Source organism: Oryctolagus cuniculus, chromosome 21 (assembly GCF_051225735.1).
Source record: "Oryctolagus cuniculus isolate XC-2025 breed Fujian yellow rabbit chromosome 21, ASM5122573v1, whole genome shotgun sequence".
In the NCBI taxonomy this organism is placed as follows: domain Eukaryota; kingdom Metazoa; phylum Chordata; class Mammalia; order Lagomorpha; family Leporidae; genus Oryctolagus; species Oryctolagus cuniculus.
Window position 1 is genome coordinate 3,448,489 of NC_142887.1, and position 19,224 is coordinate 3,467,712.

General features: G+C 39.5%; 1 protein-coding gene across 3 annotated transcripts in view; it reads left to right on the forward strand.

The window, feature by feature from the left end:
• The window catches only part of LOC138848049 (uncharacterized), a 48,516-nt gene extending 36,068 nt beyond the window's left edge, over window positions 1-12,448 (forward strand). For all 3 annotated transcript variants that reach the window (XM_070067693.1, XM_070067696.1, XM_070067694.1), the window contains 3 exons: window positions 5,173-5,299; window positions 5,544-5,636; window positions 8,086-12,448. In XM_070067693.1, coding sequence (XP_069923794.1) covers window positions 5,176-5,299; window positions 5,544-5,636; window positions 8,086-10,670 — 2,802 coding nt within the window. In that variant the 5' untranslated portion in view covers window positions 5,173-5,175 and the 3' untranslated portion in view covers window positions 10,671-12,448. The remainder of the gene's footprint in view (window positions 1-5,172; window positions 5,300-5,543; window positions 5,637-8,085) is intronic.
• Window positions 12,449-19,224: the final 6,776 nt, after the last annotated feature.

Genomic DNA, 19,224 nt, shown 5'->3' on the forward strand with positions numbered 1-19,224 from the left:
TTTGTTTGTTTTGTTTGTTTTTTTTTGCCAGGGTGTCTTGGCTTTCCATGCCTGAAATACTCTCATGGGCTTTTCAGCCAGATCGGAATGCCTTTAGGGCTGATTCTGAGGCCAGAGTGCTGTTTAGGACATCCACCATTCTATGAGTCTGCTGTGTATCTCACTTCCCATGTTGGATCACTCTCCCCTTTATTTATTCTATCGGTTAGTATTAGCAGGTACTAGACTTGTTTATGTGATTCCTTTGACTCTTAGTCCTTTCATTATGATCAATTGTGAACTGAAATTGATCACTTGGACTAGTGAGATGGCATTGGTATATGCCACCTTGATGGGATTGAATTGGAGTCCCCTGGTATGTTTCTAACTCTACCATTTGGGGCAAGTCAGCTTGAGCATGTCCCAAATTGTACATCTCTTCCCTCTCTTATTCCTACTCTTATGTTTAACAGGGATCACATTTCAGTTAAATTTCAACACTTAAGAATAACTGTGTATTAATTACAGAATTAAACCAGTCATATTAAGTAGAACAGACAAAAAAACTACTAAGAGGGATAATGTATTAAGTTGTTCATTAACAGTCAGGGCTATGCTGATCAAGTCACCATTTCTCATAGTGTCCATTTCACTTCAACAGGTTTCCTTTTTGGTGTTCAGTCAGTTGTCACCGATCAGAGAGAACCTATGGTATTTGTCCTTTTGGGACTGGCTTATTTCACTCAGCATGATGTGTTCCAGATTCCTCCATTTTGTTGCAAATGACTGGATTTCGTTGTTTCTTACTGTGGTATACTATTCTAAAGAGTACATATCCCATAATTTCTTTATCCAGTCTACCGTTGATGGGCATTTAGGTTGGTTCCAGGTCTTAGCTATTGTGAATTGTGCTGCAATAAACATTAGGGTGCAGACCGCTTTTTTGTTTGCCAATTTAAATTCCTTTGGGTAAATTCCAAGGAGTGGGATGGCTGGGTCGAACGGTAGGGTTATCTTCAGGTTTCTGAGGAATCTCCAGACTGACTTCCATAGTGGCTTGACCAGTTTGCATTCCTACCAACAGTGGGTTAGTGTCCCTTTTTCCCCACATCCTTGCCAGCATCTGTTGTTGGTAGATTTCTGCATGTGAGCCATTCTAACTGGGGTGAGGTGAAACCTCATTGTGGTTTTGATTTGCATTTCCCTGATTGCTAATGACCTGGAACATTTTTTCATGTGCCTGTTGGCCATTGGGAACTTCCAAATGAAATTTTGAAGTTGTATGCATTGTAGTTTGCATGTAATTCAACTTTCTGCCATACTTACTGATATATATCAGCATTTGATGTAGGACAAATCAGAAAATACAATGGCTTAACAAATAGCCATTTGATTTGCAGTTCTGACTCTGTGTTTTGGGCTGTACTCAGCTGGGCAGTTCCTATGATCAGTCCAGGAGCAGAAATGAGAGTTTAGCCATTTCGGGAACTGATTGAGGCTTCACTTAAGTGTCTGGGGTTTGTGGTGAATCTTGGCTATATATTATCTCTTTTTTCTTTTTTTGACAGGCAGAGTTAGTGAGAGAGAGAGAGACAGAGAGAAATGCCTTCCTTCCATTGGTTCACCCCCCAAATGGCTGCTATGGCCAGCATGCTGTGCTGATCCAAAGCTAGGAGACAGGCACTTCCTCCTGGTCTCCCTTGTGGGTGCATGGCCCAAGAACTTGGGCCATCCTCCACTGCCTTCCCAGGCCACAGCCGAGAACTGGACTGGAATAGGAACAACTGGGTCAGAACCAGCACCCCAACTGAGACTGTCACCTGGAATACCAGTGCCATGGGCGGAGGATTAACCTAGTGAGCCACGGCGCCAGTCTACATACTATCTCTTCAACAGGCAGGCCCCAGGGTTTTTCAGAAGATAACTGTCAGAAAAAGAAAATCTGAGAAGGCAAATACTTTACAAATTGTCTATTTCTGGGGCTGGTTCTGTGACATAGGAAGTAAAGACACCGCCTGCAGTGCCAGCATCTCATATGGGTGTCAGTTCATGACTCAGCTGCTCCACTTCTGATCCAGCTCTTTGCTACAGCCTGGAAAAACAGTAGAAGATGGCCCAAGTCCTTTGGCCCTTGCTCCCTTGTGGGAGACCTGAAAGAAGCTCCTGGTTCATATCTTTGGATCTACACAGCTCCAGCCATTGCAGCTATCTGGGAGTGAACCTGCAGTTCGAAGACCTCTCTTTATTCCTCCTTCTCTCTCTCTCTCTTTCTCTGCCTCTCCTTCTCTCTTTGTGCAACTCTTTCATATAAATAAATATTTTACAAATTGTCTATTTCTATCACATTTACTGGTATCTCATGGGGTAAATCAATTGAAATGGTGAAATTCATGGTCTTTTTCAAAAAGATTTATTTATTTATTTGAAAGAGTTACACACAGAGAGAGGGAGAGGCAGAGAGAGAGATAGAGTGCTCTTCCATCTGCTGGTTCACTCCCCAGTTGGCTGCAATGGCCAGAGTTGTGCCAATCCAAAGCCAGGATCCAGGAGCTTCTTCTGGGTCTTCCACATGGGTACCGGGGCCCAAGGACTTGGGCCATCTTCTACTGCTTTCCCAGGCCATAGCAGAAAGCTGGATCAGAAGTGGGGCAGCTGCGAATCAAACCAGTGCCTATATGGGATGCCAGTCTGCAGGTGGCAGTTTTACCCGCTAGGCCACAGTGCCACCCCCAATCCAGGGTTTTGTGAAGGGATGAATACAGGGAAAGGTGCTACTTGGAATCATTACTGGTAAAGTGCACTGCATTAAATATACATTATGTGTATTTGTTAACTTTCTTTAGTATAAACTTTAATAACAACATAATGTTTATCTCTGATAACCTTATTCATTTGAACACTCAACTTTTCTTTTTACTTTTACATTATCATTTTACAAAATTTTTAGATAATGCTTTCATTAAACCAATGATAACTTCTGTTTAATCTCTGCCACTTAATATAGGTGGGTGCATTTTCCTATGTATTTCTATTTTTAGAGGTTTATTCCTCCACAGTGAAGCTGATGTTTTCTTGGTTAATGTATTTATTCTTTATTCATTCTACTATATCCCTTTTTTCCCCACTGTTCAGTGCAGAAGGAAACCAGAGGTTTTTTTTTTTTTTTTTAAGATTTCATTTATTTATTGAAAGAGTTGCAGAGAGAGAAAGTCTTCTATCTGCTGGCTCACCCTCCAAATTACTGCAAAGGCCGGAGCTCAGCCGATCCAAAGCCAAGACCCAAGAGCTTCTGGGTCTCCCATGCAGGTGCAGTGGCCCAAGGACTTGGACCGTGTTCCACTGCTTTCTCAGGACATAGCAGAAAGCTAGATTGTATGTTGAGGAGGCAGTACTCAAACCAGAACCCATATGGAATGCTGGCACTGTAGGCAGCAGCTTTACCCATTATGCCACAGCGTTGGCCTCTAGAGTTTTCTTTGAACTCCTGCCATTCACCTTCTCTCCCAGGTATGATTCTGGGTCCTCCACATGTTTCTAAGAGGAAAGAAAATTAATATATCACCTGTAAGTGTTTTTTTTTTTTTTAATTATTCCCTAGCTTGTCAGTACTCATTTTAGGTGTTTAATGCTAGTTTGTTTATTTATTTTTTTAGATTTTTTTTATTTATTTGAAAGAGTTACAGAGAGGCAGAGGGGGAGAGAGAGAGAGAGTCTTCCATCTGTTGGTGCACTCCCTAGTTTGCCACAATGGCCCGAGTTGCACTGGTCCAAAGCTAGAAGTGAAGAGCTTCTTCTGGGTCTCCCACATGGGTTCAGGGGCCCAAGGACTTAGGTCATCTTCTACTGAATTCCCAGGCCATAACAGAGAGCTGGATTGGAAGTGAAGCCACTGGGACTTGAACTGGCACCAATATGGGATGCCAGCACTGAAGGCAGTGGCTTTACCTGCTAGCCACAGTGCCAGTCCCAGTATACTAGTTAATTAAAATGGAAAATATGGGGTTGGCTCTGTGGCTCAGTGGGTTAATGCCCTGGTCTAAAGCATCGACTTCCCATATAGGCACTGGTTTGAGACCCGGCTGCAATCAGATTAGCAGGGAACTAGATTGGAAGTGGAGCAGCAAGGAGTCAAGTCCTCTGTTTACATGGGATGCCAGTGTTGATGGTGGAGGCTTAGCCTGCTGGATCACAATTCTGGTGACTATTGCAAGTTCTGAAACAAATCTCTAAGCATTTTTCTCAGTGAGTCACAAATGCAGATTGTACTGCAGACATTCCCAGGTTCTCTTTTTGGGCAAATAATTCCATTGCTTTCATTTAATTATGTATAATGTCATTTCAAATGTTTATCATTTGTTTTGGGCAAGTATTTCCATTGCTTTCACTTTAATTAGGTATAATGTTATTTCAATTGTTTATCAGTAGAATAATCATAGACAAGGGCAAAAGCTAATTTGTATTCTTTGTCTTACCTGTATTTTCCCTCTTAAAAATATTTATTAGCTTGATAGAGAAAAAAGTTGATGGACTGAGAGATAGAGAGCTTTGACACATTAATTCACTTCCTAGATAACCATACCAAACAGGTGGGGCAGGACTGAAGCCAGGATTGAGGAATGGAATCTAGGCCTCCTTCATTGGTGACATCACCATTGCTTCCCCAGGTTTGCATTATCTGGGAGCTAGAAACTACAGCTGGCATTGGAAGTCATGGACACTCTGAGGTGGCATCATAAACAACACTAAGCTAAATGTCTGCCCTGTCTTTTAATATATTTTTTCTCTGACATATTGGAAATGATATGCATGGTGTTTTCCTGGAAATTGTTTTCTGTTCATTCCCATCATAGTTTCACTGATGGTTTCTTGCCTTTTTTCTCAATGCTTCTACATACTTCTCCTTAACATTGCCCAGTCAAGAGTCAGTATTGCCCCTCTTCTAGCCTGCTGTGCAATTCCCCTTGACAGATGTGGCATTTGTGATTTGAACCTCCTGTTTCCCTCTAGGTTGGGCATTTCTCACAGCCTGTAGATCATGGGTTTGACTCTGTTGAATGCTCCGTGTGGCTTTCTAAACACTCAAAAGTCTAATGTGAAACCATATCCTTCCTTTTTTCCTTCATATCCATACACAACTGTCAGTGTTTATTTTGTGACAGAGTTAACATGTTGACTGGAAGCGTATTATTATAGGTAATGACAGCATTTGAAGACCTGGCTGTGTACTTTACATGGGAGGAATGGCAGAAAATGAACAATGCTCAGAAAATCCTGTACAGAGATGTGATGCTGGAGACCTACAGCAGCCTGTTCTCCTTGGGTGAGTGACACCCATCACATGCCCAGTGATAACATTTTCTTGCTATTTGACAAATAAGGGAACACTTTATAATGTTTAATATTGGGCAGGATTAGAATTTGAGTCTGTGAATAATCTGAATATCTACCATCTAACAAAAGATTCAAATTGGAACATTTGTTGCATAGCTCCTGAACCAAGCTGTAGTCCTTTAAATAACCCAAGATAGTGAGTTTACAAAGTCTTACTTTGTTTCCATTAATAGGGCACTGCATTACCAAACCTGACTTGATCTTCAAGTTGGAGCGAGGAGAAGAGCCATGGATCGTGGATGAATGCTTGAATCAGAGCCTTTCAGGTCAGTCTGCAGCTAGGACTTAAACTGGTGCCCATAAGTGATGGCAGCACCTCAGGTGGTGGCTTTACCTGCTATGCCACAATGCCAGCCCCTGGAAACTTATTTCTAACTCATTGCTCAGATTGAGTTCCCACTCATGATTTTGTCCAGGCATAGAACTTGCTCAGGACTGAATCAATAAATGTGAACTCTCTCTTTCTTAGTCTCTTTCTTTTTTTCCCTCTGTGCTTCTAAAATAAATAAGAAAATTATAGTCTGTTGGAAACATTTGAGGAGTGAGCCTATAGTTGGCAAAGCTCTGTTTCAGTCTGTCTTTATCTTTATTCTGTCTCTCTTACTCTCAAGTAAGTAAATAAGTAAATGCTAAAAGATGGTCATGTGGCCGGTGCTGTGGCACAGTGAATTAACACCCTAGCCTGAAGCACCAGCATCCCATATGGGCACCAGTTTGAGACCCAGTTGCTCCACTTCTCATCTAGCTCTTGGCTATGGCCTGGGAAAGCAGTAGAAGATGGTGCAAGTCCTTGGGCTCCTGCACCTGAGGGAGACCCAGAAGCAGCTCCTGGATCCTGGCTTCAGATCAGCACAATTCTGGCCATTGTGGCCAATTGGGGAGTGAACCATTGGTTGGAAGACCTTACTCTCTTTGCCTCTCCTCTCTCTTGTAACTCTGACTTTCAAATAAATAAATCTTAAAAAAATAAATAAAAGATGGTCATGAGTAAGCCTCTGTGCTGTGAAATTATGAAGCTAGCAATGACACTGTGGTGCAGTGTGTTAAAGCTCCAGCCTGCAACACTAGCATTTCATATTGGTGCCAGTTCAAGTCCCAGCTGGTCCTCTTCTAATCCAGCTCTCTGCTAATGCACCTGAGAAAAGTGCAGAGGTTGGCCCAAATCCTTGGCCCCCTGTACCCATGTGGGAGACAAGACACTCCTGGCTCCTAACTTCATTTTGGCCCAGCATTGGTTGTTGTTCCCATATGGGGAGTGAACCAGCAGATGAAAGACTTCTCTCTCTCTCTCTTTAATTCTAGCATTCAAATAAATAAAGTAAATCTTTGAAAAAAGAAATCCTAAACTAAGCATGAACTTATATAAAACATGAAAATAAGTGATCCTAGACTCACCAAGAAAGTAATGAGATTTTGAGACCCAAGGTCAAGTAGCCTCGTGGGGTTGTGTTGAGTGGCTCAGATTTCTTGAAGGGTGGAGTTTGAAGTATGATTTCTCTCTTATTTTCAGTATCATTGAAAAATATGCAAATAAAAAGATAAGAAAAACATAGGAAATGAAGCTTTCAGTGAAAATAGGAGGCAACTGATCAAATGCCTCCAGAAATTCAAATTATCACACAGGAATGTTTCTAGAAAGACTTTAGAGGAGGTAACCAGCACTGATGATTTCAGAATGAGTTAGAAACCACTTTTGAAAGAAGATGAGCACATCCTGGTTTGCAGAAACAAATTCTTCAAACTGATTGGGAGTGTTTAACTAAAGTCGTATATTGGGAATTTTCTGTACCTGTTGTACTTCTGAGAAGCTGAAGGTGTTGGGTGTCCTTAGGAATTTGGGGAAGCTGTCATAGAGTAGAGACAAAGTCATTTTTCATTTGAAAAATCCCACAAATGACGTTTACCTAGGAAGACTGAGCATGAGACACTCATAGATTTAAGTCCTACTCCTTAAATGTTGTCCTGCTTAAAGTACAGGCACATTTCACTCTTCTCCACCTGCAAGTAAATGATCAGTAAAACTTTTTCATGTTTATGGTTGAGATATCAGAGAAGCAAAAAGCACACAATTTTTATAAAAATAAACTGGAGAAAAAGCACAGGGAAAAAAATGGTTGCTAGGTAGTGGGTGAATGTTTTTATTACATATTTGCCCATTCTTTAAAATATTTTATAGTTATTTCATCTTTGTGAAAGGCAGAGTGATAGTGAGAGAAGAGAGAGAGAGAAAGAGGTCCTCTATTAGCTCACTTCCCAGATGCCTGCAACACTTAGGTCTAACTAGTCTGAAGCCAAAACTCTAGAATCCCTCTAGTCTTCCCTAGTTTCTCACAGGTTCCCAGGCACATGAACCATTATCTGGTTCCTTCCAGTTTACATAGGCAGAGAGCTGTACTGAAAGCAGAGTAGCCAGGGCTCAAACTGACACTGTTTTGAGATGCAGGTATCCCACACATCATAGCACAAAAGTCATTCTACCATCCTTGACAAATTCTCATAGTAAAAAGGATCATGTTTGAACATTGGGAAACCTCATGGTATATTAATGTATTAAGGAGAAAAACCATATAATGGTCACAAATAAGTACCTCATACTGATTTTGTGAACATCTTATGCCATTTGGATAACAAGTAACTTCATTCCCTTTACATGAGTATGCCAGGAGAAACAGTTACATGTGATTCAGTGACATGATTGCTTTTTTCTCATTTCAGTGGTCATGAAAAGGGATGACCTGATTAGGATCAACCAGGAAAGTCAGGACAAAAGTCTGAATCAGGATTTTATGAAAAATAACAAGACATCAGCTCTCAAGAGAATTGAATTAAGAAAAACACTTAGTTTAAATTCAAGCCATGTTCCAACACTGATTATTAAAAAGGGAATCTATTCAGGATTGAAGCCTGAGGAATGCAATAAATGTCACACTGTGTATCCCCCCAGTGGGCCTGATCAACTACAGGCTGGAGAGAAATTTGATAACACTAAGATACCTGGAAAATCTCTCCAGTTCTGTGAGCCTCTTAGCCAGCTTGACAATATTCACATCATGAAGCAGCCATTTGGACCCACTGGACAAGCAAAAGTCTTCACAAGAAAGATGTTCTGTAAATCTGAGAGGGTTCATATGGCAGAAAACCATAATAAGTCAACTCTCACTTTTGGAAAAGCAACGCAAATAGAAAAAGCTATCCATGAAAATTCTAGCCTCAATATGCATCAACAAACTCACACAAGAAAGAAATTTTATAAGTACATTATGTATGTTGAACCTGTCATTCACCAGTCACATCTTGCAATAAACCAGAGACTAAATACAAGGGGAAAAGTTTACACATGTAAACCTTGTGGAAAATCACTCAGTTTTAATTCACCTTCTGAATGTAATGACTGTGGAAAGGCCTTTAGACAAAATTCATTCCTCAGGAAACATCAGCAAATTCACACAGGGGAGAAACCTCATGAATGTAGTGACTGTAGAAAAGCCTTTACACAGAAGTCATACCTCATAAACCATCAGCGAATTCACACAGGAGAGAAACTTTATAAATGCCTTCAATGTGGAAAAGGCTTTTTGTGGAAGTCAGACCTCATAGAACACCAGAGAATTCACACAGGGGAGAAACCTCATAAATGTAATGAATGTGGAAAAGCCTTTGGACACAAGTCATCCCTCCTCATACACCAGCGAATTCACACAGGGGAGAAACCTCATAAATGTAATGACTGTGGAAAAGCCTTTGGACGCAAGTCATCCCTCCTCATACACCAGCGAATTCACACAGGGGAGAAACCTCATAAATGTAATGATTGTGGAAAAGCCTTTGGACAAAAGTCACACCTCATAATACACCAACGAATTCACACAGGGGAGAAACCTCATAAATGTAATGAATGTGGAAAAGCCTTTGGACACAAGTCATCCCTCCTCATACACCAGCGAATTCACACAGGGGAGAAACCTCATAAATGTAATGAATGTGGAAAAGCCTTTGGACGAAAGCCAGACCTCATCATACACCAGCAAATTCACACAGGGGAGAAACCTCATAAATGTAATGACTGTGGAAAAGCCTTCGGACAAAAGTCAGCCCTCCTCATACATCAGCAAATTCACACGGGGGAGAAACCTCATAAATGTAATGACTGTGGAAAAGCCTTTGGACGAAAGCCAGACCTCATCATACACCAGCGAATTCACACAGGGCAGAAACCTCATAAATGTAATGACTGTGGAAAAGCCTTCGGACACAAGTCAGGCCTCAGGAAACATCAGCGAATTCACACAGGGGAGAAACCTCATAAATGTAATGACTGTGGAAAAGCCTTTGGACAAAACTCAGACCTCATCAGACACCAGCAGATTCACACAGGGGAGAAACCTCATAAATGTAATGACTGTGGAAAAGCCTTTGGACAAATGTCATCCCTGCTCATACATCAGCGAATTCACACAGGGCAGAAACCTCATAAATGTAATGACTGTGGAAAAGCCTTTGGACGCAAGTCATCCCTCCTAATACACCAGCGAATTCACACAGGGGAGAAACCTCATAAATGTAATGACTGTGGAAAAGCCTTTGGACGAAAGCCAGACCTCATCATACACCAGCAAATTCACACAGGGGAGAAACCTCATAAATGTAATGAATGTGGAAAAGCCTTTGGACACAAGTCATCCCTCCTCATACATCAGCGAATTCACACAGGGGAGAAACCTCATAAATGTAATGACTGTGGAAAAGCCTTTGGACAAAAGTCAAACCTCATCATACACCAGCAAATTCACACAGGGGAGAAACCTCATAAATGTAATGACTGTGGAAAAGCCTTTGGACAAAAGTCACACCTCATTGTGCACCAGCGAATGCACACAGGGGAGAAACCTCATAAATGTAATGACTGTGGAAAAGCCTTCAGATACAAGTCAGGCCTCAGGAAACATCAGCGAATTCACACAGGGGAGAAACCTCATAAATGTAATGACTGTGGAAAACCTTTGGACAAAAGTCACACCTCATCGTGCACCAGAGAATTCACACAGGGGAGAAACCTCATAAATGTAATGACTGTGGAAAAGCCTTTTTCTATAAGTTATACTCATATGAAAACAGTTCACACAGGGCAGAAACCTTATGAATCTAGTAAGTGTGGAAAAGCCTTTATAAATCATGTTATAAATCATAGCTCATATTACACCACAGAATTCACACCAGGGAGAGACTTCATGAATGCAATGATTGTAGAAAAGCCCTTGGCAATAAGTCACATCTCAGAATGCATCAGAAAATGCACATAAAGAGAAACCTTTTGGACATAATGACTTGGAAAGCTTTTTCCCATAATTCAGCCCTCATTGCACATCATCTAATTCATATGGGGGAAAACACTTTGGATATAATGCCTTTATCCATAAGTAACACCTCATAAAACATCAGAATTCACATGGGGGAGAAACCTTATGAATGGAATGAATGTTGGAAAACTCTGCCAAAATTACACAATATAACATCAGAGAATTTATTATATGATGGAAATCTTGTAATAAATGTGGGAAAGCCTTTTGTCAGAAGGAATACCTCATAACATGTAGATCAAACAAGGGAGAGAACTTAAGGATATAATGAATGTGAAGGACTTTTTCCAAAGTCAACATAACCATGTGACAGAGCCTTTTGCTGGAAATTACATCCCATACAATAGGCACTCCCATAAGGAAGAAAGGTTGGGACCAGCGCTGTGGCACAGTAGGTTAAAGCCCTGGCCTGAAATGCAGGCATACCATGTGGGCACTGGTTCTAGTCCCAGTTGCTCCTCTTCTGATCCAGCTCTCTGCTATGGCCTGGGAAAGCAGTAGAAGATGGCCCTGCACCCACGTGGGAGACCCAGAAGAAGCTCCTGACTCCTGGCTTTGGATCACTGCAGCTCCAGCCATTGCATCCATCTGGGGAGTGAACTAGCAGATGGAAGACCTCTTTCTGCTTCCCTGTCTCTCTCTAACTCTGACTTTCAAATAAATAACACAAATTGTTAAAGAAAATGAAGAAGTTCAGAAATATTATTAGTGTGACAAAAAGCCATTTGTCAGAAATGGCATTATACATCAGAAAATTCACACAAGTGGTTTCTTAGGAGTGTAATGAATGTGGAAGTATATTTTCATAGAATTCAGGTTTGCATAAATATGCAACTCAAGAAAGGCGATACCCTTCAAGTGCAATAGAACTCAAAAAACCATAGCCAGAAATTAAACATCAGGCCGGCACTGTGGAGCAATAGGTTAATCCTCCACCTGCTATGCTGGCATCCCATATGGGTGCGAGTTCTAGTCCCAGCTGCCCCTCTTCAATCCAGCTCTCTACTGTGGCCTGGGAAAGCAGTAGAAGACAGCCCAAGTGCTTGGGCCTCTGCACTCACATGGAAGACTAGGAAGAAGCACCTGGCTCCTGGCTTCAGATCAGTGCAGCTCTGGCCACTGTGGCCATTTGAGGAGTGAACCAACAGAAGGAAGACCTTTATCTCTGTCTCTCTCACTGTAGCTGTACCTGTCAAATAAATAAAAATCTTAAAAAAAAAGAAATTAAACATCAACTAACACAGGGAATTCATACAGTAAAATGTCAATTTAATGAATGTGAAAAAATTTTTCTGCCATTAATCAATTCACATGAAGACTCCGAAATGAGAAAACATACATGCATAGAAAAGTTATGTACCATATGTCACCTGTCAATGGTTAACTGACAACTCACAGAAAGAAAAAATCCTATGATTTATTGTAATAGGAAATACCTTTATTATTAGGCAAACTTCCACAAAACATAGCAAGATTACAGAGAGAAGTCCCTGAAGTATAATTTGTTTGGAAGAATTCTTTGGTGGAATCACACCTTAGTGAGTATTGGGCAGTTTTCATAATGAATTGTGACAGAGAGTGGTTAACTGCTCTTCAGAAATTTTTCTCTTATTCAACGGGAACTTTTGGTTTCTCATTATTCTGAGTGGAATCAAGTATATGAACTGAACTGTGCTCTCTTGTGTAAATTTTGTTAATAAATATTTAAAAGTTGAGTAACAGTTATTTCAACAGTTATTTGGAATACCATCTTCATCAATTACAAAGTTACTTGTTTTATAGCTGCTTTTTTGGCCACCCAGGATTCTTTCCCCTCATTATTGTAGTGCAAACCAGTGATGTGACCATAGGCATATCAAGTGACACATGTTCCAGCCATAATAGTGTACCCTGGCCCTGGATAATAAGTGTTGTGTGCAACACAAGGGAATGAGTGTGTGGTGACCTGTATACCCATGAGAAATTTCAACTTATCTGTGTGCACATCTGGATTAGACTCCACTACCCAAGGTCTATTTGAATATGCAAGTAGATGTTGCCACACACATTACTCTCATTCTTTAAAGGGACAACCTCAAACCCTATAAGTTGCAACACTCATCTGAATTTTCCTGTATTACTGAGTGCATAATGCCTTTTTCATTCATGATGCCACTTTTCTACTCTTTTTCATTCTATTCCTAATTGCCTTGAGACAAGAACATGGAATGAAGTCTATCCATGTGGTACCCATTGCAATAGAGAAGCAGGAGCATAAATGTAGTATTTTTTTTAAAAAAGATTTATTTGAAAGTCAGAGTTACACAGAAAGAGCAGAAGCAGAGAGAGAGAATTTTCCATCCAATGGTTCACTCCCCAATTGGCCACAATGGCCAGAACTGTGCTGATCCAAAACCAGGAGCTTCCTCCAGATCTCCCATGTAGGTGCAGGGACCCAAACACTTGGGCCTTCTACTATTTCTCAGGCCATAGCAGAGAGTTAGATTGGAAGTGGAGCAGCCGGGTCTCGAACCAGCACCCATATGGGATGCCAGCATTTCAGGTCAGGGCATTAACCTGCTGTGACACAGTGCTGGCCCCTGTAGTACATTTTTGTATTAATTTAACTTATAATTTTTTACAACCTTTTTTTGTTGCATTATTCCCTGCTCCTGCAGGTGGCCCTCATTTTTATTGAAAATGTGTATTTTTATTCCTTCCAATTTAGAAAGTCCTTTCTGGATTAATATAAATCTGATTTACATTCAGTTAGTTCCTCAGGATACCCTCAGGAGGAACACTTTTCCTAGGTTGCTTGGCTATCCCATGATAACAGGGCTACAAATGCTATGATGCATCTAGCTGCAGTAGCTCTTTTATTTCCCATCTAGATAATAGCTGTGCAACTAATCCATTTCAACTCCATTACTACCCATAAGAAATAGCTCTTCATCCCTGTTTAAGTCCCCACAGCTTCTTGCAAGTGTTCATCAAATTAAATCTTATTATAAACAGATTTAATAGAAAATGAATGATGTAGCTGCTGGTAGTTTCAGTGAGGTTGAATGATTTGCTGGACTGCTGTTTTGTCTGGGTTATCTTTCATATTACTTAGAACTAATTTTTCACAATATTACTTGCCTGAGCACTTTTTCCTAGGCTCCCAGCTAAACAGGTGTTTGAAGACTAGATTTACTGTTAATTCTCACTAAGGACAGAGGTCCCACATTGAGAGCACAGATCCTTATGTGGTCCTTGGGACATAGTGAATATTATACCCACTTGATTTAGTACTCAGGCACTGGTCTCCATTGAAGAGAAGAACTCAGCTGAACAGAATATAACTCCCTTCTGATTAAAAAAAGATTTACCATGCCAAACCTGGATGTGTCACCTTAGGCATACCCTTTCCCCTTGAAAACTGAACAGAGCTCTCTGGCCACACCCACTACAAGCCTCTAGAGATTCAGTGAAAGCAGAAAGTCCATTTATCTACAGTCATAATACAATGATAAAAACTGCCAGGAAAAAAAAAAAAAGACGAGTATTTCCACAAATGCCAAATGCAAGAATCCAAGAAGCAAGAATAAGGAAAACATCATCATGCTCCCAAAAGAACATGACATTCCAATACTAGGTCATGAAGACGATGAGAGAAGAAATGCAAGAAATAGAACTCAAAAATTTGGTCATAAGGTTACATAGAAGTAATCAAAAGCAAATGCACAAACTACTGAAATCCATGAAGGACATGAAAGAAAATATCTCCCATGAAATAAAAATTATCAGGAGGAATCAAGATGAAATGAAGAATTCAACAGAACATGAAACTGAGATATTAAAAAGAAATCAAAATGAAATGAAGAATTCAATACAACAAATAAAAAATGCAGTGGAGAGCCTTAAAAACAGAATCAGTGAGGCAGAAGAGAGAATACCAGACTTAGTAGACAGAGTACAGGAAAGTATACAGTCAAACCAAACACAAGAACAGGAGATTAGAAATCTAAAAAAGACTGTTGGGAATCTACAGGATACTATAAAAAAAAAATAAGACCAACATTCTGGTTCTAGGAGTTCCTGCAGGCATGGTGAGAGAGAGAGGATTAGAAGGCATTTTTAGTGAAATACTAGCAGAAAACTTTCTGGGTTTGGAAAAAGAAAGAGACATCCAAGTACAGGAAGCACACAGAACTTTGAATAGACATGATCAGAAAACAACCTTGCCATGACACATTGTAATCAAACTGCCACAATGAAACAAAAAGAGAAGATTCTAAAATGCATAAGAGAGAAACATCAGATTACTCTCAGAGGATCTCCAATTAGACTCACAGCAGACTTCTCATCAGAAACCCTGCAGGCTAAGAGAAAATGGCAAAATCTAGCCCAAGTCCTAAGAGAATAAAGCTGTCATCCCAGATTATTATACCCTGCAAAGCTCTCATTTGTGAATGAAGGTGAAATAAAGACCTTTCATAACAAACAGAAATTGAAAGAATTTGCCACCACTTGTCCAGACCAGCAATATTTCTTCTTTTTTATTCCACTGTGGTGGATTTATTTTTGTACTGTAGATAAGTGGTCTTTCTGCTTTCACTGAATCTCTGGAGGCTTGTAGCGGATGTGGCCAGAGAACTCTTCAGTCTCCAGGGTTAAGGGTGTGCCTCAGGTGACACACCCAAGTTTGGCATGTTAAGTCTTATTTCTCCTTTTTTTTTAATCAGAAGGGAAGTATATTCTGCTCAGTTGGGCTCTTCTCCTCAATGGAGACCAGTGCCTGAGTACTAGCCCCAGTAGGTATAATATTTGTCTGCTCTGTCCAAAGAACAACACAAAGGATCTGTGTAGTCCTCAGTATAAATTCAGATTCTCCAGAAATGTCTCTCATCAGGTAACCAGGAACCCCCAAGCTTGTGGCCTCTCCCACTGAGAGTGCTCAAAGTCCCAGTCACACTGCAAATCTTCCCGCACACCCTCAGTTTTTTATTTTTTCACAGTCCTGCTTCAGAAGTTTCACACAGTCACAAGTTCCTAGTTTCCTGTTATTTTTCCCTACCAGCATCAGGAGTCTCCACTTGGCTGCTTGCCTGGTGTAGACACAAGCTGGCACAGATGTTATGTATGTCCAAAATGGCTCCTGCTCTATCAGCTTGCATGCCTTTTGAGGTGATTGGAGAGAGAGAAACGTGTCTGTACTGTCCCTTTTTTTTCTCTCCTCTAGTTTGGCTGGCACACTTTCCCTTGGATATTTAAGCCTCATTCCCTCTAGGTTCCTGCCACATTTTTGCTGGTGGCTCAGGCTACTGTGGTCTTGTCTCACCTCACTTTCCAGTTCGAGTGCATAGGTTCTCAGCTGTTGGAGTCATGAGCCATGGGCACCATGCCCTCCATGTGGGTCCACCATGTCCCTCTCATGTCAGTAGAATTTCCTCTGTCATTTTTTCCCTAACTCTTCCCTGAGACTACTCTATTTCCACTTTTTTAAAACTATCTTCTCCTGGGCTAGAGCAGTAAGCTCCCTCCCTACTCTACCATCCAATTATTAGCCCATCTCTATATGATTATGACTCTGTTTCTTCCAAATTACTAATTTATACACCATATAATCAAAATTAAATGTCTTCCATGGAATGCATATTTATTTTGTCATTTACTACTATCACCTGCATGTGTAATGAATAACCCAATTTGTGACATTCCTAACAGGGAAATGATGGGTACCATGGTTTGATTTATAATTATGTGGTCATCAACTCACTCTAAATGCTGGAAGTTGTCCAAGCAACTGTCATGTGTATAGGATTTGAGTACATTGCAGTGCCAGCACCATCATGGTCATCAGCATAGGATACATTCTTAATGTTTCTGGATGCTCCTGGAACTGTAAATTATTTTCTGATTGTGGAAATTTTCCAAACTGCAAGTCTGTATCATACTGTAATTTTTCCAGTTTATTCTGGACTGTTTTTTCACCAAATATTCATCCACATATTTTTTAGTTATGGCTCACATTAAAATACACATTGTTACTAATGGCAAGGCAAAGTTTTAACTTCCATGTGCATCAGGTTTCTATTTTTTATTTTGTCTTTCATTTTATTAATTTCATCTGAGTATGTCAATATTCACATGGACAGCAATCTTAGCACTGCCAAGGAATGATGATTCTTTTGGGCACTTACATTTTCATATCATGAATGCACTAAATAATGTTCAAATTGTCTTAGCAACCTCCATCTTTATGGCCTATCAAATAATTTTAGAACATTACATTCTTTTACACTTTCAAGGACACTTTTTTATAGCTTCTTTATATTTTGAGAATCAAAATTGTCATTCTCTTTCAAATGTCCATGCATTGGATCAAGACAATTTTATCTTGGTTTTAAAATTACTGAATTCAATGGCATAAGCTTTCTTTGATTTAAGAGAGCACAAATTTTCTGTATTTAAATGTGTATTTAGGGCTATTTTTATTAATATCTGTTACATCTCCTTGTAACCTTATCCCTGCTTCTACTAAATTTATCATTTGTACACACAACTGTCAATATATTGAATACATTTCTCTATTTTTCATGTTGATTCAAATTTATTATTACCACCTCAATAAATAGTAACCTAATTTATGCCAATTCTAGTGCAGGGAACTTCAGTCTACCATGATTTACTTTAACATTGTAAGGCCATCAAATTCTGGAAGATGTACAAATTTTATTTTCACAGTATATGAGAACAATTTAGGGCCAGTTTCATCACTCATTAGCAGGAGATTTCATTCTTCGCCTTACAGACATTCATGGAACTTGAAATCAACCTTTAATTATGAAAATTTAAGTAAATTTTTAAATTCACTGGAGTCACTCTTTTGCACAAATATTTTATTCTAGGCCAATCCTAGCTCTGTGAATCTGTGGCCATGGTGATTTCACTTTTATTGTAAGATCATCATCACCCCCAACATTCTGTAAGTTGCCCTGGAAACTGTCAGGTACACAGTGTCTCAGGGCCATTTTAGCCAAGGGTAATAATTCTTCCTCCTCAATGTAATATATATATATATATATATATGAATATATGTAACATATATAATATACATATATTTTATACATAGATAAATTTGCCACTGTGTGTCTAGATACTAGCATATTTTCTGAAAATTACGTGGGAAAATAGTGGGATCTTATTGTGATTTCTATCCCAGAATTATGTATGTTTATTTAATTTTAGAGGTTGGTAGACTTGGAGACACAGAGAAACAGCTTATGAGCTACAACTTGGTGGCTTACTCTTCATTCTTGTAATGATCAGAAACTGGATTATTACAGAAATCTGAGCTATTCTTTTCTGATGATAAATACATTATAAAAATTTCAAAATGTTGCTCTCTATATATTTATATTGCAAATTATATATATGTACATTTATATTATAATGTCATAAATTAAACACACACATATATATTATATATAAACACCTTTAAAATTCTCCTTGTTATTGGTATAAATTTTTTGAATTTTAAATATTTACTTCCTTTTAAAATTTTATTTAATATAAGTTTGATATGTTTCATATATACAGACTAATGAATGTAAGTGACACTTCCCCCGATACCCTCCCTCCCACACACACTCCAACCCTTTCTCCTCTTCCCTCTCACATTCCCACTTAATTTTACAAAATCTGTTTTCAGTTTACTTAATGATTGTATAGTTAACCCTACACTAAGTAAGAGTTCAACAAGTCAGCAAATAGTATGAAGCAAAAAAAAAAATTAAAAAAAAATCACTGTTCCTCAATGGAAGAGACAAGGGCTCTAAACAATCATCAAATCTCAAAATGTGTATCTAACTCCAATACATTACATTTTAGGTACTCTATTAGCTACCTCAGATCAGGGAAAACATGATATCTGTCTTTCGCAGACTCATTTATTTTACTAAGTATAATGGTTTCCAGTTTCCTCTATCTTATTGCAAAAGACAGGGTTTCTTTTTCTTTCTTTTTTTTTTAATAACTGAGTAGTATGCCATAGTGTGTATATACCATAATTTTCTTATCAAGTCAACAATTGATTGATATCTGGATTCTTCCCAGATCTCAGCTATTGTGAATTATGCTGCAATGAACATGGGGTTATAGATAACTCTTGCATATTCTAATTTCTTTTGGTTTGGGTAAATTCCAAGGAGTGGGATGGCTGGATCAAATGGTAGGTCTATAATCAGATTTGTAAGATATCGCCATACGGTCTTTCACAGTGGCTTGTACCAGTTTACATTCCCACCAACAGTGGACCAGGGTAACTTTTTTCCACATCCTCATCAGTTTTGTCATTTGTTGATTTTTTTTTTGACAGGCAGAGTTAGGCAGTGAGAGAGAGAGAGACAGAGAGAAAGTCTTCCTTCCATTGGTTCACCCCCCAAATGGCCACTATGGCTGGCGCACTGCAGCCAGCATGCTGCGCTGATCTGAAACCAGGAGCCAGGTGCTTCCTCCTGGTCTCCCATGCGGG